The sequence below is a fragment of the Notothenia rossii genome (genome assembly GCF_949606895.1).
Source record: "Notothenia rossii genome assembly, chromosome: 11".
In the NCBI taxonomy this organism is placed as follows: domain Eukaryota; kingdom Metazoa; phylum Chordata; class Actinopteri; order Perciformes; family Nototheniidae; genus Notothenia; species Notothenia rossii.
In genome coordinates, this window is record NC_136910.1 from 10,479,165 (window position 1) to 10,503,739 (window position 24,575).

The 24,575-nt window shown below is 39.3% G+C and overlaps 1 protein-coding gene across 1 annotated transcript; it reads left to right on the top strand.

Moving 5' to 3' along the window:
• The first annotated feature begins 667 nt into the window (after nucleotides 1-667).
• Nucleotides 668-14,024, top strand: LOC307025114 (G protein-activated inward rectifier potassium channel 1-like). Its single transcript, XM_079659707.1, has 3 exons — nucleotides 668-3,774; nucleotides 11,133-11,349; nucleotides 11,720-14,024. Exons 1-3 carry the CDS (start codon nucleotides 3,106-3,108, stop codon nucleotides 12,385-12,387), a joined length of 1,554 nt encoding a protein of 517 aa, XP_079515833.1. The 5' UTR covers nucleotides 668-3,105; the 3' UTR covers nucleotides 12,388-14,024.
• Nucleotides 14,025-24,575: the final 10,551 nt, after the last annotated feature.

The following is a 24,575-nucleotide window of genomic DNA, read 5'->3' on the forward strand; positions in this document are numbered from 1 at the left end:
ACGCATCATGTAATGTGGAGGGACATGGCGTCGTGCAAGTCTTTATCTTTTTTAATTCAGGATTCAGAAAACGTCCCAAGTAAAACACATATCTCCCAGACATACAGATTGTTAACAGCTGACATGACAGAAAACACCTAAATTAAATGTAATGTAATTATTCAGGAAAGGACACTGGAGGATATAATAAGCCACACACATCAATTTATGGAAATATTTTAATTGGAAGATAAAACAATGTATTGTTCAGGGTTCCTTTTGAAAGATTCAATGTTAGATAAAGGTTCAATATCACTTTAATGTTGAATGAAATATGTGATGAACGGTTGGATGTATATTTGGGAATGTGCAGTACTGAAAGGATTTTGGCAAAATATAAAAGAGGAGAACATATGATGAAAATATCTTTCACAATGGATCCTTTGTTGTCTATACAAAGAGTAACATTTACTTTGTTGCAATAATTGTCAGGTTTATATAATAAACATGTCATTTAGGTATATATACGGTACTTAAATGATAATCTTTTCTTTTTTTCGATTTTCAAGTAAGGCAAAAAGACATAAATCAAGATTCAATTTGAAAATGTAGATGAAAAAAGCTAGAAAACCATAGGTAAATAAATACTATTAACACATACATTAAAAACAGAGAGCAAAAGTAAATTCATTAAATCAATTAAGTAAAGGACATTTCCATTCATAATTAAATAATAACACCTCATAAGAATATGGATGCTGATAAATAAAAAATGCCAATGCAAACTGCCACAAATGTTGAACTGTGTTAACAAATGAGACTGTATTGTTTTTTATGTGTATGATTCCGATAGCACGATCTTCACAGTGAATTGGTTTATTTCGATATTGATTAATGACTAATTTCATTAGGGAATTGGCTCCACGATAGTATTGATCAGTTCAGGGGTAATCTGCACAATGAGAAAAACCCTGTTTCAAAATGTAATTATAAAATCACATTTGTTTTGTTTGTGTTGTCTCCACAAAGTGAATGTTCATGAATAACTGATGATGAGGGTGAACAGGGCTCATATTTTGACCTTGTTCTGTTGTCTTCCTTAGATTGAATAGAACATGTTGTGTTGTTGTGTGATGCATTATGAGTGTGTCCTTTTCCTTTATTGTTCAGGCACTACATTTGTGGCTTCGTAGAAATGGTTATTTCGAATGCTAATATAATAATCCTTGGGAGCTTTCGTTTCTCCACTGATGCATTTTTATTTGACATTTTATATCAGCTAGAATTAGGAAAATGAGGACATTGTGTGTGTTTCTCCTGCAGTTTAGGCAGTGTTTACCGCACTTTACATTCTTCTGCTAGAAGCAAAACATGTCTTTACTCATTAACAAAATAAAGAGTTTTTGTTATCAACCTGTTATTGACAGATATCAGATTAATGCCTTACAGTCAAGAGTTCATGGTATGCGCTTCGGGGGAGCTAAAAGCAAAAATATTAAATATCACTTAAAAATGACTGTGGCGGTTAACATTATTGACTCATCATGCAACCCTTTACGAAATACTGTATCAAGTATAAAGGCATGTCATGTAAAGTGTTTTTGATAGGGGAAGCATACTGTACTTAAAACACAATTAGAAACACATATTATTGTATGAAGGTTTAAAATAGTAAATAGCTGAGATTCAGTTTTTTTGTGCACAGTTCAATTTGCATGTGTCATGTCCTCTGCTGATAAAACATCAACATATTTATTATGTCCAAATCCAAAATCATCCAGTAAAAAGTGTTTTTCCAATTGGTTTTCATTGCCACTTATATTGTATTCACTTCTAGAACTGAACAACTAATTTCCTGCTGCCCTTGGAGTTAGTCCAACTAAATGTCTCACTCTGTCCGTTCTTCCTACCAGCCCCATACTCCTTTATTTTCAGTTAATCAACACAGCAAGGTCATTGTAAGATTATTGTATTGACAATGGTGACAGAGGAAATTACAATGCTGCAACGTCCATGCATTCAAACTTGATATTCCTCTTACAGCACCTGCTTTTACAGGGGCATGAACATATCTTACTATTACATTTACAGAAGAGACAACACATTTCACATTGTTCACATTAAGGCCCTCATTGGAAAGAAAAGAACAGTTATTCCATTTTAAAATGCAGTAAATAGCTGTAACGGCGATAAATCATATCAAAGTTGATCATATTCTCATAGGGACTTGGTGTTTATAGGCTATAGTAACCCATTGTTGTTAATTGTGTATTTCTGGATACATTTCTCCACAATCTGTCAGACTGACTTACATTACATTTAGTTTTCTTTAAAGAATTATGTGGTCCATATTTACAGTAATTGACTCAGGTTTACTACCACTACAGTAACACTAGAGGGAACTAAATAGCCACCAACGACCCAAGGCTTAGACTAACCAATTTAATAGTACAGTGTTTCCTATAAGAGCCACCTTATCAGACATCAGGAAATGCATTCAAAAGTAATGTGGAAACAAATTAAATGAAAGACTAAAAGGCTGCCCATGGTTTATTTCCGAGCTGCATTGTTTTCCATCTGATTGTGCACAGACATAACACAATATCTCTCTCTGTACCCTCACATCAGCTTCCCCACCCCCAGAGGAAGAGGAATAAACCACCCTTGCTGCAATTCGCCTTCAATCGTTGATTAGAAGTCACTCCTACAAGAGCGTGTTCCCTGAGGCAGAAGTGCGCACTGTAGCCTGCTATTCACATTCACAGGTCTATTGAAGCAGCACCTGAGTTACAGCGAGGACAAAGCCTGTGAATCGAGCTGTTTGGATGCAGCTTTAGTTTTAAACGTAACGTTTTGAAGGTGGTTTATTTTTCCTGCATGGATGAAAACTGAAGAAAAAGTTGGCACTTGCAGCTGACTCTTTTGCGTAAAGGACCGAATCTGAATCATGTATTGCGCAGAATCTAAGCTCATTTAGGATTAATTTTCACGAGAGAGGCGCATCTCCACCTCACAGGATGCCAGACGCGCGCTGAATGGATTTTGGGCAGGGGGGGGACAAACTTGCGCAAAGAGCCTGATTCTGCACAAGTATCGATCACTTGTCACAAGTAGGGGATTGAAACAATGGCAGCCTTACGGAAGAAATTTGGCGAGGACTACCAGGTGGTTAACACAAACCAGGGCATTACTTTTTCCGCACAGGTGAAGAAGAAGAGGCAGCGGTTCGTGGAGAAGAACGGCCGCTGCAATGTCCAGCACGGTAACCTTGGCGGGGAGACCAGCCGGTACATCTCCGATCTATTCACCACTCTGGTGGATCTTAAATGGCGCTGGAACCTACTCATCTTCATCCTCACTTACACAGTCGCGTGGCTGGTCATGGCTTCAATGTGGTGGGTGATCGCCTTTATCCGGGGCGACCTGAGCAACGGCGGCCACGAAGACTCCTACACCCCGTGCGTCGCCAACGTTTACAACTTTCCCTCCGCGTTCCTGTTTTTCATCGAGACCGAAGCGACGATCGGCTACGGCTACCGCTACATCACTGAAAAGTGCCCGGAGGGTATCATACTCTTCCTCTTCCAGTCGCTGCTGGGCTCCATCGTGGACGCCTTCCTCATCGGATGCATGTTCATCAAGATGTCGCAGCCGAAGAAGCGCGCAGAGACGCTGATGTTCAGCCAGGAAGCAGTCATTTCGCAGCGGGACGGGAAGTTGTGCCTCATGTTCCGAGTGGGGAACCTGCGGAACAGCCATATGGTGTCCGCGCAAATCAGGTGCAAACTCATCAAGGTAAGCTATAAGTTAAACACGTAGTTTATTCCAAATCACTCAAAAAGTAGGCACACTTTTGCGCAGTGGGCATTTGCCTCTTGGAGAGTCATTATCCAGGCTAAGACTAATGTTGGCAGTCACTTAATTTGTTTTGAAATTGCTCATTGGGTTTTATGAGTGCTTTCCAAGTAATGCGTTGAATTCAGCAACTGTACTTCAGTAACTGGGTTAATCCTGGACACTGTGTTGTGTTTCTGCACAGGATGTAGCATACAGTTACACCCCCCCCCCCCCTCCCCCTCAGTGTGCCTCAGCCTTCAACTGTGCTAAGATGAGATGAATTGGCCCTCAGGGGACAACTACACGCTTATTGACTAAACAATCAATCAGAGCAATTCTTTTCCTGAGTGGGCTGCAATGTGGTAAAGTCTTTTTCTTAAGGTCAGTCTTGCCAAAAGACAAAATGCCACTAATCTGAAGCACTGATAAGAAGAGATTTACCTTTGCATGACGTGAGGGCTGGTTTCAGTGCTGAAGGTATTCTGAGGATGGAAGGAGCTTCTGGCTGTGATAAAAGAGAAGAGGATAACATTTTGTCCAATTCAAAACTACAAGAAACTGCAGCGATGATTACTGCATTTTAAGATTGTATCGTTAAATTAGGTTTCTGAAGTACCAATAATACTTTTTGTTCTCTGCAGAATTTATGACCAACAGCTGGACAGCACTTATTTTCTACACATCTTGTCCACATGCACTGCCACAAGCAGATTTCTCTTGACAGTTGTGTGTCTAATCTGCAAGCTCTGCGTTTTCTCTCCGTAGCAGGAATGTCTTTTAAATGTATTCTATTTTTTTCCTGTCCAAACACTCGCCGATATCTAAAGGAGAGCGGTGCTTTGTTGTGACAGGGAGAGTTAGTCGTGCTTTTGTCTTCTCTGCGGAGTAGCGTGATGATCTCAAGTGACAGTTTACATTCTGAACCTCGGGGGAAAGTCTCCAGAAAGCTCCCAGTATGTTGGTATTAATGTGGTTATACTTCATCTTCTGTGATTTTATCCAGGCATATGATATAATTTGAAATAAGGTTTTCTGTTCAGTCATTTTACATTTGATGAGAGTAAAAGTATCCAGTAGGGCAATAAAAGTCACCCAGTTTAACGCATCAAAAGCTATGCCTCAACAATGTATAAAGGCTATATGCTCCAGCTTTCACTTCAATTCGTTTTTTTCCTTCTGTTATCATTAACTATTTAATGAACAGCCGACAAAAGTAATAGAAAAATATGGTGTGTTAATTGCAATTAATCAACGGAGCATCATCAAGTCACAAATCATAATCTCTTCTCGTTCTAAGAAGGCTATAGGAGTCCCATTTAGAGCGTATCATATTCTGTAATAATCGTCCATGACACATTAAATCAGTTATTTCAAAAAGATCATTGGGATATTCTCCCAAGGACCATGCTTTCATGATTGACCTTGCTCTGAATAATCTGTGCCAATAATAAAGATATGTCCTTAGTAGAATTACCCTGTTTGGCACAGGGATCTTCCACACAGTTGAGAATTTAGTTATTTTTTTATACCTTAAGGCCTATTGGATAAGTCTGAAACTTGCACACAATATTTAAAGCAGAACTAAGTGCTGCAGTTTTATTACAAGTAGATTACAAGTACTTAAACTACACTGCACCATACTTAATCTTCCCTTTACCGCTTAGGTCTTTTTTTTTAAGTAAATGAACCTGCCTGAGTGTAATATAATTAGGGCAATAGGGAAAGTTTGTTTATTAAAGTGTTCAACTTCTCACCATCTGTCTCTGTGATTTGGTAGTTCAACAGACATCGGTTGATCAGATTTATGTGATGATATTACTTTGGGATTCCTGCCAGTAAATGATGAGCTTTCATTAAATGTGATTGTGGACGGTCAGGCATCCAGGACTTTGCTAATTATCCACTAAAAAGCGTCACGTCCGTGTGCAATCATTCGTGCCGCGAGGACCAACAGAAAACTAACTTTGTACAGTGCAGTTTCATTTTTCTTTTATTGATCTGCTTCTACAATTATATAATACCCTAGTATAAGGTCAAACCTCTACTTTATTTGGCTTCTAGATGAAATGTGTTGTTAAAAGGGTTGCATTGTGCAGGAAACATTGTTGCTGAATAGATGGTGTTATAATGTGTTTTTCAAAGTGTGTGTTAGCTGTCTCAGAGATGTTTAAGAGCCCATAAAGCATTGGGCTACAGTAAAGTGACTCTACATCACCTCGTTGTGCTCTACCTAGCTCGTGTTCCAGCAATGCACGGCTCAAGGTCATTGTTAGGTGGGCTCCTAACAAAGCTGACTGGAGATACAAGACATGCCGCAGTAAATCCAAGTGATGGAGCTGTGTGAATGCACGGTGACATGGCAACTGCAATCCATTTTCAGGGAACGGCATGGGCTGTAAATTCTTACGGGACCTGGATACTTAGATAAAGTTGGTCACATTCCTGATTAGCAGGGCACGTTATTTACATTGCAATGTAATGCATTTACTACGCAGGACTGCATTTCTAACTTTTCAACACTGAAGAAAACCAAACAAGCAGAGCTGTCAGGGAATCTGCTTTAAACAGAAGACGTATATGTAATGAGCAAACCAAGTAAGCATATTTTGGGGCAGTCATTTAAGTTTTTCAGCTTTATTATTTTCACACTTTTTTATATTGATTCAGAATTTGATGTAAGACTATTGTCCTCATCCTCACATTGGCAAGGACCGCTGGCAACACCGTTTATAAATCACAATGAGGTCAATATAGGGATTACGATTGTTCAACACAAATATTGTAACTAAAAATGGCTCTAAAAATATACTTTGGGAACATCTTGCTTTAATTCGATGTTTTTAACAGTTACATTCTTGAAATGTTTAATGGAATTTAACAGAAAAATAAATAGCAGTTTTGAATGGAAATCCTGCAGCGTCTATATGCTGTAGATGGTGTTGCTAGTGCAATCTGATTGGTGTTTTTTTCCCCTGGCTATATATAATGCCAGGGCTGTTAGCTTTTCTGAACCATTTGAAGGCCTGAGGCTTAAAGTGTCGTAAATACAGTTGCAAAGTGGGAGGGGCCAATGGTCCTGGAAGTGTTTTCACCAATTCTGGACGGGTTTTGGGTGGAAGTCTATAATGTTATACATTTCTTACTATTTGTGACTTTTTGGTGTGCAAAAAAGTTATTGATACCGGCATTACAATATTTCATAGAAAAGAAAATTAAAGGCACACAACTAATTGTCAAAGTAACAGTGAATACTCTTCCTTTTCAGTGGCACGTTTATTTCATTAGATATTTGCATTTTTTGGGTCTTTTTGCAGTTTGACCCACTTTTGGTGTCAAGCGTCACAGAGACTACACTTCATTTTTGACTTAGACAACTAATTTAATTATTCATGCAAACATTATTCCTTAGCAGCACTGTGCTTTTCTCTCGATTCATAATGCATATTAACTTTATAAGATAACTGTCCTTGAATTTACATTAATATTAATGCAGCTTTCATTAATAAATCAATACAATGCAGTGGTGCACTGGCGGAATATTATTTTAATATATAGGTAGTAGAGCCAGCAGTGCATGTAGGAACGCAACCGGCCTAAAAAAAAAAGTGCAATAAAAGAAAACGGGACTGAGCAATAGAGCGACAGCTGGGCGGTGCTCGTCAATTGTCAACAGACACTCGTCTTAGTGGGTCGGTCCACAGCAGGAGATAAGTGATGAGGGCTAGTTCAGACAGACAGTAGCAGATAGACAGGCAGGCGTTTAGCTAGGCAGGCAGACACACGAGCGTGACTCGCCACATCTGCCAGTGTCTTACTCTGAAGGGCAAGCGGAAAGTGGTGAAGAAAGAGAGTAGAAGACCTGAGAGAAAGACTTTAATGGTGCTGTCGAGAGATTGGGAATGGCAGCCCAAATGTGAAGCCTGAGCATTACGTTTGATGTCCAGCTCAAAGGTTCCAGCTGCACATACACACGTACACAGATGCATTAAAGACAAACAAGGTGCGCGCACACACACACACACACACACACACACACACACACACACACACACACACACACACACACACACACACACACACACACACACACACACACACACACACACACACACACACACACACACACACACACACACACACACACACACACACACACACACACACACACACACACACACACACACACACACACACACACACACACACACACACACACACACACTTCTTTCTAACTTTCACTGTCAGTGTGTCTTTGCATCGCACTCTGCCCCTGAGGAGGAAGTGAGTCACCAGGGAGAGGGCCTGCTTTCACTCAACCTGAATCTCAGGTGGCTCTGTAAATTAAGCACTCCCTCTCTATCAGGTCCGCTTCTAAAGGCCATTAATTTCCCCCCCTGTGACACTGACTGTTTAGCGACGGTTAGCGAACACAAAGCTTTCACCTCGTTAAAACCATTTAGTGTCAAGCCGCCTTCCTTGGTGGAGGTATCATTTTGTTGCGATGGAGCTATGAACAATGTCTGAAAAATAGCAGCTTCAACTCTCACGACTAGAATTGGCTTAAATATGACTTCCCCGGAAATTGGTTTCCAAAATCATATCCTTGAACGAGCATTGCTGAAAAATGGGACACCTGCCTGCAATATATCAACGACAATTTACATTTGTTTAATGATTTGGAGAAATAAATAAGTTAATATATAATCATAAACAGGCTTTTAAAAATGATGTCATGTGCTTCTCCCACTTAAAGGTGTGGGAGGAAGCTTTAAAAGAAACGGTGATCAAAAGCAATATGGAAAAAACCACACAACCATTACACTTGTATTTAAATGTTATGCTTGCCTGTTTGTTTCACCTTATCTCTAATAGATGCAGGAGGATGAAGCAGGAAGTGGGTTGATTAACAAAGTGCAATTATATGAAAATATCAAAGGGAAGCAGCAATAATTAGCACATCTATTCATTCAACAGATATTTCACACATCGACAATTCATAACAATAAACCATACGCTGCTGGAAATGACACCGATTTTTATTTGCATTTAAAGTAATCATTAGATTGATACTGCTTTCAAACAAAACAAGTTTAATTGATCTTCTCCGACTCTTAGTAAGAAAGCAAGTACATATATTATCTAAAATGTCAAACTATTGATATAACTTTCAAACCAATAATCCCTTCCTTGGTATTTACACTGCATCTATTACACCTTTTACGATGAGAAATGCCATGAAGAAGTGTATCAAGTAGAAGAATATACAGAGTGGTTGATTTAAGGACAAGGAGTTAGTGTGTGTGTTCTTTTTTTACAGCTTTTCCGTTCTTGTTTTTTCACCCCCAGGCATCCACACTTAACAACTTTTGTTTTCAAAACACCCACACTTCTAGATTTCAGGGTTTCATTCTGATTTAACTTCAGTCGACATGGAACATAGGCGTCCGGACTGCAGATTTAGTGAGCGGCCATCACTGATACAGCATGATGGGTGACACTCTCCCACACCACGCCAGGGATCTGTGGGCACAGACGTCTTCCTGTGAAATGTCACACCCTTCTCTCCTCAACATCACTGTGAATACAAATGACAATTTGTTTGCCATCTGCGGACCAAGTGGCTCCTCACTCAAAGGACCAGGGAGGCGGCTCTGCATACAAGTTAGCATGAGGCAGCAGGGAGAAATATTCGAATTGAGCCATTAGACATTTGCAGGGTTTTTTTTGCTTTGTTTTCACTAGTGTTGATGGTTGAATGGGTTGGAGCAGGGTTTTTATTTGTGTCCTTCTTGCTAAAACAAACAGTTTTCTTTGTATCAACTGCAGCAATACAGGCATGTTTTATGTATTTATAATAATATTTGGTTTTATTTTTGTTTTGTTTGCCTACCCTCCCTCCCAAATGTAAAGCGCCTTTGAGTTCAAGAAAAGCGCTGTAGAAATAAAAATGTATTTTTATGTATATAAGCTCAGAGAAGTTTAAGCATTCTCCCTCATTCCATGGTCTAATTTAACACTTAAAAAAGTACTTCATTTGATTGGGCTTAGTTTTTGCAGAGCTAGCATTAGTGTCTTCTCCTTTATCAAATGATACTTAGAGGTGAGGCTACCACAGAGAGTTTTTAAGTTCTCTAATGATAGTAAAAGATTATTGTCTTAAACTACAAGTGTTACCAATGTTCATGTTGTCAAACAGAATAGCTTCACACCCTTATTCTCAACTTTACCCATGTCTGCCAGTAAGTGCAAAGCAAACAAGATCAAGGTCCTGAGAAAACCTTTTGAATGATTTTATTCTCTCTGTGTATTTCTTTGTATGTTTAGCATCAAAAGCCATCCATCCTCGTGTCGGCAAAAAGGGTCGAGTTTTTTTTGTTGACTCATTCAATTCAAAAATAGAAATCCCATCCAATAAAATGTTCCATTTTACACAACGTCCAGGTGTGGTGAGTCAATCCAGCACTAAAGCAGAAGGTCAGAGGGTTGCATTTAAGTGCCATCAATTTGCAGGAACATCAAAAATAAATCCTGAGGCTTGGATGATGGAATTGATCCTGAACAACTATGATCAATTTTAGTTTGCAGGCTTTGTCCTGCCTACTTTTGTGCTTTTAAATCCCTCCTTACTTTAGCTGCCACCCCAAACGTGCTATCTCATGTGGAACTACGTCTAATCACACAGGAAAATTGCTTCTCAAAGCTATTTCATGGGACCTTTAACACAGCTTCAGTTACATTCCCATCAGGGTTATACACCTGCAAAAAATACATGCATACAGTAGTTGTAAAGGGTTATGGTTGGAAAATGTCCTCTAAAGTGGAACATAATATTCAACAAAACTGTCTAATAGCTGCACACCAGTCACCCTGAAGCAAAATGGATGAAGCCTTCAATTATTGTTATTTCATTACAACAAAGACGTGACTTGAATATTGGAGGTTTTCTATTTGCCGTCTTGTATAGGCTAATACCAGCTGCTTTGTCGAACAGTCGGTTTCATTAAAACCACTATAATGATTTCAAAGAAAGCATACATTTTGGGAAAATGCCCTCTTTCGCTTTCCTATCAAGTGTTGATCTTTATTTTTTTTAATTCTCCCGTAGAAAGTTAATAATATAATCTAAGACTTCAAACTACAACCATTAAGAACAGATCAAACACTTAGGGCTATAGACCTAGTGATTTTGAAATTCAAAACAAAGCATTCAGTGGTGGTTTAATTACACAATTTAGAGAAAAGGTTGCAGAATGATTCTCAATGTTCTCTTGTAATAAGAAATTAAATGTTAAATGTCATCATTATTTGTTTTCCAGTCTCGGCAAACCCCAGAGGGCGAGTTCCTTCCCCTGGACCAGTGCGAGCTGGATGTGGGTTTCGGGACGGGGGCGGACCAACTCTTTCTGGTGTCGCCTCTAACCATCTGCCATGAGATCAACACCAAGAGCCCGTTCTTTGATCTGTCGCAGCGCTCACTCATGAATGAGGAGTTTGAGATCGTTGTCATCCTCGAGGGCATCGTGGAAACCACTGGTTAGAGCATAAATATACATTTTTCCCTAATACATTTGACTTAACTTCCCATTCCCTTAACATTTATTTCATCATCATTTAGCCTTTGGCGTAAAGCATTTCTCAGTAATATAAAATAAAATATTGAAGGGAATGTTTAATTTCATGGTCTTTAATTATTTAACAGCACTTCTACATCTTCGTCATAATATATTTCCCTCCCATCTCTGTCTGTATTTTTCCTAAAGCAATTATGCACTTTTCATTTCTGCTCCCTGTCTAGCTGTCTGTCCATTCTAATTTAATAGCCCACTTTCTACACATTTCTCAGTCCTTTCTTTTTCGTGTCTGTAGTTAAATGATTTCTCTATGTCTCTTTACTCCATCTTAGGGATGACATGCCAGGCGAGGACATCTTACACCGAAGATGAAGTCTTGTGGGGCCATCGTTTCCTCCCCGTCATGTCACTGGAGGAGGGCTTCTTCAGAGTCGACTACTCCCAATTCCACAACCACTTTGAGGTCAATATCCCTCCCTACAGCGTCAAAGAGCATGAGGAGAAGTCCTCTCTGACGGCGGCAAACTCGCTCCCTGCCGCACTGACCAGCTCCTCCCCCCAGCTGGGAAACAGTAGCCGCGGAGGTCGCAGAGAAAGGCTCCTTTCAGCCGACTATGCAGACCACGTAGATGACAAAACATCCAGGCTACCGAGCAAACTCCAGCGCATGAACTCCACTAAAGATGAGCACCACTGGCGGGGACTGAAGACAGGGTCAGTCCTGCCTGGGGGCAAGGCCTCCAGCACAGGAGACCTTCCACTTAGTATTCAGAGGCTGAGGTCTAGCTCCATCCCCGTTGTGAAGAAAGAACAGCTGGATGAGCAGGTCCAGCTGCTGTCCTTGGATGGAGATGTTGAGGAGTGTGAGATGGATAAACACAGACTGCCTAAAGCCATTAGCACCATTTATGCTCCAACCCCGGTTCAGATTCCCTCAAAAGGGGGTCGGCCAGAGGACAACCTGCCCGCCAAACTGCGCAGAATGAACGCTGACCGCTGACTTCTGCAGACTACTTTTAAGACGTTTTGAAATTAAATCAGGCTTGATAGGCATTGCATATAAACAAAGACTACTGTGATACAAGTTTTGTTTTTTTCCTGCAGATTTGGGCCAGTATTTTACATTTAATTAGGGGCTCTCTACTTAGTTGTCCATTGCCACAAATAGAAGGACAATGCCAATAAGCCATCCATCCGCTCATACTGTGAGTCATTTTTGATAGATCACCATTTGTGCCCCCCACTGACTTTAAACACTTCCATTGTTTCTTTCACTTAGGTTCTTAGAGTTGCATTAAATACTTTATTATCTTAAAAGACTATACCCGTTAATTACCAAAGTGGCAGTAATAAATAAGACTAATCCGGAATTCACCATTCGCCAAACCCCTCCTCCAAACAGCGATCGTCCAATCAGTAACCAGGCACTGCAAGTCTGTCAAGTTTGGGATTTCTATTCCTCAAGCGTTTCACATTGGGCATTTTGTGCTCCTATTTCATAAGGGAAGATTTGCCGGATGGTGTGGACTTTCAGTCGACTGACCAGGGACGTGATTAGAGATGTGGTCAGGAGTTAAACATTTGTATCTTTTTTCAAACAAGGGCTACATTTAGTGAGTCCACTTAATTTAGTTTCTATATAAGAGTGATACCTCTGAATTTAAAGAGTTTGGTCGTCTGAGAAAACCGTGCGTATATGTGCTCTAGTCTCAAATGAGGTGCAAACGTTAGCATGTACCATAGCATACCTGCTTAACTAAACGACTGTTACTTCCAAGGTTAAGCAGCACGGTATGTATTTTAATGCCTAATAGTAGTTTATGGGGTTTACAGGTCAACACAAAACCCTCACAGCTAGCACATACCACACTGTGTGAATGCTGTTACTGGAAACTTGCAGGGTATGCTAACATCACCACCCCATCCTGCTTAACTAGTGTGGTTGCTGACTTTTTACAGGGACGTATAAGCTTACTGTTTTAGCACAATATCATGTATGTTGACACCAGGCGTATATTTACGAACTCTTTAAATAATTGTAATAAGAAGCAGAAGACCGAGTATTCAGCTAACAGAGCTAATGTTAGCTGAATTAGCTGCTAATTTACGTAAAGCTGAAAAAATTGATGGTTGCCAACTACAAATGAGACATCTGTATTTGTCTACCTCTTTAATGTACAATGAAGGACCATTGTTTAAATACAAATAAGAATTTCAATCTGCCGTCATTGTAAATAAAGACATTAAAAGTTTGGAAGACAAAGCAGGGTTTAGCTAATGGTCAATCCAACTGAAATGGGTAATACATTTAGGGAAACCCTAAAACAAGTTAGGTTGATACACTATATTTATTTATCACTTGTACTGAATATTTGTTTGTTTGAATGCCTATTTTATTTGTATCTTTACTACTGTACAATTTTAACTATTTGTACCCCTTGGTGCAGTGTGCTTTTGCATTGGCTCGTTATAACAAATGTATTAATTTAGAACTCTTTCATCACGAACTGATTTATAAAGATCCAAAACAAATATTTGTGAATCCAGGGTTGCTGACATCAGGGGATACTTATGATTGCCATATAACGGAAAGTTCAAACTTCATATTGCAAATGCTTAATAATAAATTATTTGAAAATACAAGTGCTGAGTATATCATTTTCTTGACCAAATTGAAATGCTCATCTTCTCTGTTGGACAGAATCCAGCTTTCAAAACCCTGTGGTATTTCAGTCTTTTTAAAATGTTGTATTTAATATTAAAGCCTTAAATATGAATGTGAGTTTTATCAGGGAAAAAGTACAGAGTAGCTCCAGACAAAATACTCTGGGGGCAAACTATTACTGATTTATCGTTGTTAATGTGCTTTACGCTGCTTACTTAGAATGAAAGCCCTTAGCCTTAATCTGGGTGCAACCTCAGCTAATCATTTAAATGTTCAGTACCTTAAAGATTTAATGCTGTTCACCAGCCTGGTCAGTGGCACCGTATGAACACTGCTTGGTACAACATGGCTCTAATCAACTTAACCAGATGTTCCATTAAGCGTCTTTGGGTTCAAGAAAAGCGCTATAGAAATATAATTTATTATTATTATTATTAGCAACAGTTGTAGATGCGACTAGGTACTTCTTATTCGTTCCAATCTCGAGGTTGCAGGCAAGTCAATACTCGACATGGAGTTAAAACACTGCCCGAGATAAAACACTGCAGACAACAGACTGTTCAGAAACAATCTACATTACACATTCTTTTGAAGCTACTGTCATCAATAACCAACATATTTAGCCTATAAAACAAATCCACACACCACACTGTACAATCATCCCTTTTTTTTCTTTGCAGATGATCAAACAAGTGCCATGCTGAAGAAGATGCTCTTGTACAACATTATTATGCCGTTTAAATAAAAATGCTGCTTACATAACGAAATAGTCATAAACCCCAAAGTACCAAAAGGGAGCTGAACCATGCAGGGGAAATGAGGAATTAGTTTGGTCTTAATTGTGGCTATCAAGATAGAAGTGCAGCAGAGGAGGGCAATTTCCCAGACATTGCACATCAGAGGATGTCCAGAACTAATTAGTTATACTGCAAAAAACAGCTTAAAACATACATTTGATTATGTTACTCGTTGACAGTGCAAAATGACCTCTGTCCAGCTAAAGATAAAATGAGCTAAGATGAATGTAAGGGGGAAGAATAAATCACAGGTCATTCTTCAAACAGACGTAATACTGTATAATGATGGATTCAACTGTAAAGGAAAATCTGTTTTGCTCATTCTTCTGTCATTAAATTGTGTTTGGGGAATGGATTGGTCTAATTTTCCCTTCAGAGACACTTCCTTGGTGCGATAATGGTTATTACATCTATAGAATAAACATGCAAATGAGCCTGGTCTGATTTAGCGTCACAATATTGTACAGAATTGGATGAGATCCAGCCAAACAGTAAACAACCAAAAAGTACATTTATTTCTTGAGCACCATATGGAAATCCTATGCGTTCAAAAGCTGAGCCGAATAAGAACAGACTTTTACAACAGAAGGTAGCAGATTATCACACAACAATAACCACAGGGTGAAAATACTTGACACACAACACTGTGCCACAAATTTATATTTTTTTAGTGTGGAATTGTTTCTTTATCTTAGACTCTTAGCATTGACCTTTCTGTATGAAGTCCATCAGATACAGCAGCTAAAGCGGCCCGATTTTGTTCCAATATTGGTTATTCTTTTCTACCCTTAAAGAGGCTTATTCACAATTTTTATATTTATAAGTCCAAAACAATTGACCAGTGTGATTTACGATTGTTATTCTCCTTCATGTGTACGAGGCTGTGAGTCAGTCAGAGTGTGAGGATGTATTTGTATAGATGCAGATGCGGCTAGAGAGCGTGACTGGGAGCTGTAAACCTGCATGTTTACCTGTGAGCATAGGGATACAGAGTGAGGCGCTCTCAGAGGAAGCACAGAGATCAGATCACACATCCACATCGAGCAGATGCTCATCCATAGTCAATGAGCACAAAACTGTTGCTTCTCTTAAGCACGGCGCCATTAGCTTTGTGAGCCGGGGCTATTATGACTGGGCTGTGAGGTTTCAGCTCTGTACCTCTTGGACATTGATGGAGTCATTTACAGGTCCCAGAAGCTGTGAACAAATCTATGAGCTCATATACTGTATGTGAAAATTTAAATGAGTTTGATCTCATTGAGAAAGCAACCATCAAATTTCTGAACATTTCCCTGAGGGATCTGTTTTGTTCACGAAAAACTGAAAAATAATATCACAGGGTATACAACTGTAAAACAAACCGTTGATTTTGATCATTCACAAAATGTCCTAGGGACATGTATTCAACAGAAAATGCACAGTTGGTCATGAGAGATGTATAAAGTTTCCATTGGATCACTATGACAGATTGGAGAGGGCGTAATTGACTTGTGGTGTCAGCTGTGTTGTGCCCACAGGCTCGCTCTGGGCAGCCTGGGTAAATAGTGCTCGGCTCCCCCTGCAGAATCTCAATTACTTTACTTTCTTTGCTTTTGAGTCACTGTGCGTCAATTCAAGTGCTCTTTATTTTGTTGATGTTCTTTAAGTCTGAAGGGTGCAAGTGGAAGTATTTAAAAAAACAAAAAAACATTTAGCACTTGAACAACTTTTCCTTTAAGATCCATTCCTCGCATGTATTCATATTTAGTGCAAACACTAAAAGGGAAGCAATCTCAGATGTCTTTTCAAGCCCAATATTATTACCTAAAGTAAAGTAAATTATTTTCAAAACAATGTTGTTGTGATAAACCTCAACAATAAAGTAATACAGTTATCCCTGAGGGAATAAGGAAGTCATTTCAGCAGCAGTCTCTCACCGTTAACCTGAATCAGACTGACATTAAGGGGTCGCTTAAAGTACATGACCAACATACAATTATCCCCCGACTCCGCAGTTCCCCTCAGCCCTCAGGAGCATTTCCCCATCTCTCAGTTTAACTCTAATGCTTTGGTTCACTTCCACCACTTCAGCAGGATTGTATTTGGGAACAGTTTGCAGCTGTTTTCTGTGAAAACATCTCTAAAAACCACCTGCTCAGCACCAAATGGCAGACAACTAGCTTGTGAAAATAATTGAGAACTTAGCAGCTAAAGAGGCAGATATGTCCCTCAGGAGAAACAGAATGAAACAGATGGAATTCGCTGGATCTGCTAGATGAGAAAAAAAGGAAACCATCTGCAACTACTACTCTCCGTTTAGCAACTTAACAAGGGGATATTCGTCTGTAATGTGTTCACAGTTTGTTTACACTGATGGCCAAACAATGTGTTAATGCAGGTTTGAATATCGATTACTTAAAACAAAAACAAACAAAGTTAAAGTTTCGGGTGAAAAAAAAACCTACTTACCCGTAAGTTTAAGAAACTAAGTGTTTCAAAAAAGTTATTTTGAACTCATTTAATTCTTTATTTCTTTTGAGCAACTGAAACCTAATCGTGGCAGCGTTAGATAAGATGATTATAAGTCCATCATATATTTTACGAGATGTTTAAGTCTTTCAGCTTATTATTGTATGTTTATTGTGAACTGTACACACTTTACAATGAATGATGTCTTAACAATCTATAACATTACACAATCATCTAGCCAGCAGGGGAGGGTGTTGTATCCTCTTTTCGAAGCAGGTCATGCTTCCCAGGGCGACTCTGATTGAAATCTGCTCGGCTCAACATGTGGCTGCCTTATTACCAGCCCTGTCACTCCATTACAGAGCGACAGAATCTTATTACATGCCCCTACTTGGCATCCTAATTGGGTTTTCCCACCAAGACTTTTTCAAACGTCTGAATTACTTTCCCACTACTGTGAATACAAAATCACTCAGCGCACATTAGCAGATATGCAGGAGCGGTGGCTGCTGCTTGAAAAGAGTCATTGTCTTCACGGGGCTTTTATTTGCTTTAAATGTAAGGAATCCATCCTTTAGAGATTTTAGCGAGGAGTTAGTGAAGCCAACCACAACATTTATGGTCGGAGTCAAACTACTACATGATTGAGAATGATTGTGTATGTTCATGTCCCTTGTGAAAAGCGTGCTTGTCAAATAAACATTTGAATGATGTTTTAATAAGTGAAAAGCACTGCTTGGGGAAGACACTCCTGCATAAATGTGTGACTTCATCCGTCTTCCGCTAGATAGGAAAGATGACCTGAATATTTTAAGGTTAAGTGCAATGCCTTAGAGCCATATTATAATGCGGCTCGTGGTGCAAAGATTAAATGAGTGATCATCCTTTATCTTCTACTTCTTTGACAAATCTAAGCATTCGCCAGAAAGAGGTCTCTTTGTAAAGTTGCAAACTTATTCTATTCAACATCCATTCAAATAAAATGCACTCTTTTCTGTCTCCCTCCCACAAGCTCTGCTCCAGGTGAGACCTTCAGTGAGTGACAAAGCCATTAGTGCACTGTCTTCGATAAGTGAAAATGAAATTCAGCTTCAGTACTCCTTGACAAGAATGGCGCACTAACACCTTTGATCTCCTAAAAGACCTTGCATTGCTCAAACAGTTTCCACTCTTCATCAAGTGAATGCATCTTCCCTCTCTGGATTACCTTAGCAACACATTGAGTCAATACCATGTGGGATAATTTAATAATCTTCAAAGAGAAGCTCCAAAATGAAGACTTCTCCTTGTCCCAGAACATTTACATATTTTCTGGGACAGGAAGATGTCTCGGCTTAATTTCCATCATTCTGACAACTTTGTAACAGATGTTTTTGACACTTGAGATGTCAGCTTTTCATTGTTTTAGTCGGCTATAAAACATGCACATACAAATCTGTACTGAAAACAGTACAACAAACACCGCTGGTTGTTTATGAAATTGTTTATTACATTTCTAGTCTCGCTCAGATCTATCAACCCACAGCATGTTCGTAGATGGAATTGGATTTAATATTCTCCAATCAGCTTTTCCAAGCTTTGTTCAGGTGTATCCGATCAAATTAAATTGCTTCCAACACAAATAAATCGAATTAGCTGAGAACACAGACTTATTCAGCGCAGTGCTGTGACAGCTGATTGAGGTGAATGTTTCCTGCACATTAAACTTGATAAATAAATCAAACTTTTAATTTTTGCAGATGTTAGCAGGTAATTCCCAGGAGAGCTGAGAGGAGATGGGAGCTGCTAGTGTTGATCTGAGTCTTCAATCACAACTTCTACAAGGAAGTGAAAAGAAACAACTGACTTGAATGTGTTATGATCCAGGCAGGAATAACATTGTTTCATTGGAAATTCAAAAGGTGTTGAAAATATAAAATGATACAGGGCCAGTGGTTCCCAACTCTCTTTGTCAGAGCCCTTGTCACAACCTGTGAATACAATTTAAACTGGGCATATTTTAGTGGATATAATAGTGGCTAAATGTTACAAAATGATTCAGTTGTGTGTTCAGAAAAGTCCCGTCGTTTGGCTGCATTCTTACGGCCATGCTTTTTTTCGAGTGGCAGAAGGTGAACGTTCCAACCATGTCTCCATTACTTTTAGCAAGCCATTTCAACAATACATTCATTTCAGCTAACTATTTCAGTCATGTTGCCAATACTTTAATCCTTTTAGCTTCGTCATTTACTGTTTGAAAAATATTTCAACCATTTAGCCATTAACCTTCTTTTCTCCTTGCGTAAACTAGTTTTCACTCTTTCAGTGAGTGCACTTTCAAAGATACTTTCAAATCAAATTGTAACTTCCTTTATAAAATAATACGATTAATTTGGGTACTTACATTTCTATATGTAACGCCCTGTCCAAACTGCAGAAGTTCCCCCTGCGATACAAGTACCCATGTTATGAATCACTGAAATACGTAGTTTGCATCTGAAGGAACATGACAGTAAAGAAAACTCCTGACAAAATGGTATTTAGCACTAACAGTCCAGTTCTATTTCGCTGTAAATTACTGCTTTATTTGATTGCTATCCAACTATATTTTATTACAGTGTCCTTAAAGATTTTTTGTTTTATATTAGATTTTTTGTTTCATATGTAGAGTTTTTGTTTTATAGTTTATGTATGTACCATGACATCAAGTCAAATTCCTCGTATGTGTGAGCCTACCAATAAATCCGTTTCTGATTCTGAGTATCTTTCAAAACAATACTAGTAATGACTAAAGGAGTTAGCCTGCCAAACTCAGAAACAGATTTCTGCATCAGAATAATGACCAATAAAATGCTGTCTAGCACATTTGCCAGTTTCAAGAAGCATCAGCAGCTGAGCTAACAAGCTCTTCAATCTGGCAAACACACAAATGTTGGGTGCACATGTCCCAGACCGGCCACAATGCCAGGCTGTCTTCTAGGAATATGATGCAGTGCTAGCCAGGACATAAGTTGTGGAGAAGCTGCATCTGTGCCCTGAACCTTCCTACTTATGCGACTCCTGCCAGGCAGATTTACAGCCTCTGGGTGAGGTTAATCACTTCATGGTTCGGGGACAAATTGGTAAGGCAGGAAAGTGAGTCATCTGTACCGCGGCTACTGACCTTTCAATCCTAGTCGAACTTGGCAAAGCAGATTATTCGCTTATCAGGGTAATAGCAGGTGGAACAGCCGTGACATTGCAAAGCTAGCTACTTCGCGCCATGCATTTAAAAATAAATAATGCTAAGAGTATAAACAGATATGACGTCATGCAGGTGTAAAAAGGGATTATAAAATAAAAGGGAATTATACAAGAACATGTGAGCGTTTCCCGTAATGTCTCTCGCTCCTACAGCAGTGACTTCTCTACTTTATTACACTGGCCCCAGTATCCCAATCTATTGGAAGTAACTCCAATCAATTAGCTCTGCATTATTTAACACACATGTACCCATGGGATTTACTCAGACAGCAGCAATCGTAGTATCTTTGTTTTTTTCTCCCCGCCGCTCTGACAGGAAAGCTGATTGCCAAGACTATGACATGGTTCCCGCTTGGCATAAACTATTTATTATGTGTCACTTACTCTACCCGGTTGAGGAGTTTAATCCTGAAAATGTAGTGAATGTCTTCTTTTCATTAAAGAATAAGCTTTAAAGGTCATCTATTATGAAACATCCACTTTTTCATGTCTTTTATACACGAACATGTGTCCCCTCTGTGGAAACAGATTCTGAAAGTTTCAGGAATATTAGCTCACTTTTTGTCCAGATCCATTTATATAAAAACCTGTCTGATGAGCTGATCAGATTTTGGCCACTTTATGATGTCACAACAATTTGATGGCTTGTGGGACCATTAGCCAATCACCAACCAAGGTAACACCCCCCCCCCCCCCCCACCTTATCACCTGAATCTCCTCCTAGAGCACCATTGTGTTCTTTTTAACCAAATATCTCTCAGAGGGGCGTGGGGAGGGGCTCCTTATTTTCATCTAAAGTAACAGACAGAGAATCAGCCCTTTTTAAACTGGGCTGAAACAGAGGGGATTATGGGATGCTGCAATGATCTGTTTGGTGTTTGGAGCCAAACACTTCAGAGACATGCTTGTGTATATCTGAGACCTATAATATATTGATGGAAAACAGTTTAATAGGGGGCCTTTAATAAATCAAAATGTCAGGCACACACAGGACATTTCAATCGAATGTGACATTTATCCCCATTTTGTTAGAGCTATGTGACTCATTTTGAGTTCGGAATACAATGGAGCTATTAATTATTGGGCTGGTCTCTGCTTCTTTTTGTTCACATAATCCTCCTGTACACTTGCTCTGACCATCTGTGATTAGTGAGGGGGGAACATGCTAAAGCAGCTAATGCAGTCAAATCACTTGTACTTGAGAGAATACCGTTAGTCCCCAGTTGGTGAGGTCGACGGCCATCTGTGGTTAAAAAGTCATCTATTCTGTCCTCTGGCGTTTAGCAGTTTTGACACTATTACTTGAGAGCACTCATTATTTTGATCATATTTCATTTTTTTATGATTACTAAAGCTTATCAGCGTGACATCTTAAAATATCACACACTAATGTAGTTATTGGCAAATACGAGCTATACTGTAAAGCACAGGCAGTGGGTGGGGCAGCTATAACGTGTGTCCTTCTGTTCAACCCATATCTGCTGTTGAGGTCAAACCAAGTTTATTTTTTATAGGGATCTGAATAAAACTTTAAAGAGCATTACAATGATGTCCTCAGGGAGCTTTAAAGACTGTGTGTAACAAAGACTGAAATCTAGTGGCAGTAAAGTGGGTCGAGTGATCTGCTCACACCAGGATTTGTTGGAAATCTTTTTCCGTTTCTGAATGTTGTGTCAACGTTACTCCAGTACATCGTGGTAATTATCAGCAGGAGAGGAGAGGGGCTTACATGTTAAAATGCCCTTGAGAAAAATAGCTGCATGCACCGTATGCTCATGTGAGTTTATAACAAGACAATATGGCAGCTTGTCAGGGTAAAAAATATCTTTCTCATGCTTTTCCAGAGAGTTCTTTGCCATCTGGCTCAATTGAACCGTTAAGTAATTCCTCCAATAAGGACAAGCAGAAAACGCTCTGCAAGACGCGTACATTGTGCAACCATGACCTCCAGCAATAATTTAAGGTACAACTTCTAGTGCAGTTCTTTGGATTGAACCAGATGTATTTTATACACCGACCTCTACAATCCAAGAGGAGTGAAAGTAAAAATTTGAGTTTAATGTTGTGATGCTTATTTAAAATAGAGTTTATCTTACAGTAACTTATTTAGCTAGGGGTGAAATTCACTTTTCCAGTTAGAACTGTTTTTCATAGAGTGGCTGCTAACATGATTCAATGAGCCAGAGCTGATTGCCTGCAGACTGATTTGCAGATGCTTGCAGCTTATAGATTTGCACACACAGTCAAGTGCAGATATGTATGTTGTGAATAAATGCATGTTTTGCTGTTTTTAATGACCATATTTAAAGACTTAATAAGCAGAAATTAAAAAATGCATACTTTTCTGATTATATAATCACATTTGGTTGAAGCTACAAAGGCACAAAAAAAGATCCAGCAATATTAAAATAATGGCCTGACAACTATTTAACATACAGATATATCTTAGGCATTTACACATACGCTGAGCAAGCACTGTGTATTCGGTTTGGTTTCCTACATTAAGTGGATTTACCCGTTAACTGACTCAGCTCCAGTTTTGGGGAGGAGACGCTGCACCTCTCTGTCTCATCAGTATTCACAATGGGTCCCGTGTCCTGAAATGCACTTGCTACGCTCTAATTTACCACAGAGGAGAAACAGGCGGATAAAATTGCTCCTCAGAATATCATTCCCATGACAAATCAATATTCTGCTGAAAAAGTTTGTTGTTTGATTTTTTCTTTGCCAAGTTTGACCTTTTCAACTACTGTTAGCAAATGGCTCTGATTCCAAAGCCTATTTGCACAGAGCCTTTGCACAGCTCTAAGGGGAGCGCCGGGTCTGCATGTGGAGAATTTAGCAAACAATTACTTTGGTCACAGAGGGTATTTGTTCAGTTAAAATGGTCTTTAAGTGCTGAAATCAGGAAATGCTGCAGTAGCAAAATCCAGAGTTAGAGTTATGAGTTCCACCACTAATTGAAGCTGGTGACTTTATGTAAGTTTGAAACACGTGATTTTGATTGAACAGTTGCAATAGACTGTTTCCCCCTGAGTTTTTCAGTTTTCCAATCATAACTTATCAGCCATAACTGGGGAAGGCAGGCCGTCAAGCTTCCAGTTTCTCATTATGCTGAAGTGGTGAAGGGCACCCGATTTGAATTTTATCAGCCCATTGGATGGACATTATCAGTGGTTATCAGCGTCATAGATATGGGTTAGAAGGGGCCTTCTCTATCGACTTAAGATTCAAGAAGACGTTATCAAAATACAGTAAAGACTAGCACTAAGTGTCCTGGATGCCTTTGGAATATTTATGCTAACGTTAGCAGCACTCCTCATTTGATTTGAGGACAGTTTTAACTTCAGCTTAAAGGTGGGGTAGGTCATTTTGGAGAAACCAGCTCGAGTGTGCAAGAATTTGAAAATACACAGCAGGAGAAAATCTGCCACCTCCTTACAGAGCCCCTCCTCCAACACACACGAATGTGCACATGACCAATGAGGGCACAAGATAAGTTTGTGCACAGATGGAAGGCTGACAGGCAGGTAGGCCATCCAGTTACTTTAGCCGGGCCGGCTAAAATGATTGGTCGTGCTTTTTACAGTACTACGGCTTCCACAGATGACATTTTTTTAAGGATTTTTTGTCAAAGCACTTTAGATATTCATTGCTATCGGGATGTTAAGAGCATTCCATGGAATATAGCAAAAAGTGTATCTCGAGCCGGTTTCTCAAACTTACCTACCCCACCTTTAACTGGTCACAAGCAAAACCATATTTTAAGAGTCAAATATTTTTATGATGCAATGAGATAACAGTCTGATTTAGCATGTTTCTTGATCATAAGAATACATTTAAATGTTCCTGTCATCTATATGGATCATGTATTGGTGAAGATGATGCTGTTCAGGACATGTAGCAATAGACGGAGGGTCTTTCAGCATGGACAATGTATGTAGCATCAAGTACATATTTAAGACCGCTATCTAAAAAAGAATAGTATTCAAAAACAATGATTATCTTTAACAACAAGGAAAACTTTGAACAGTCAACCCCCAACTGTGATTGAGA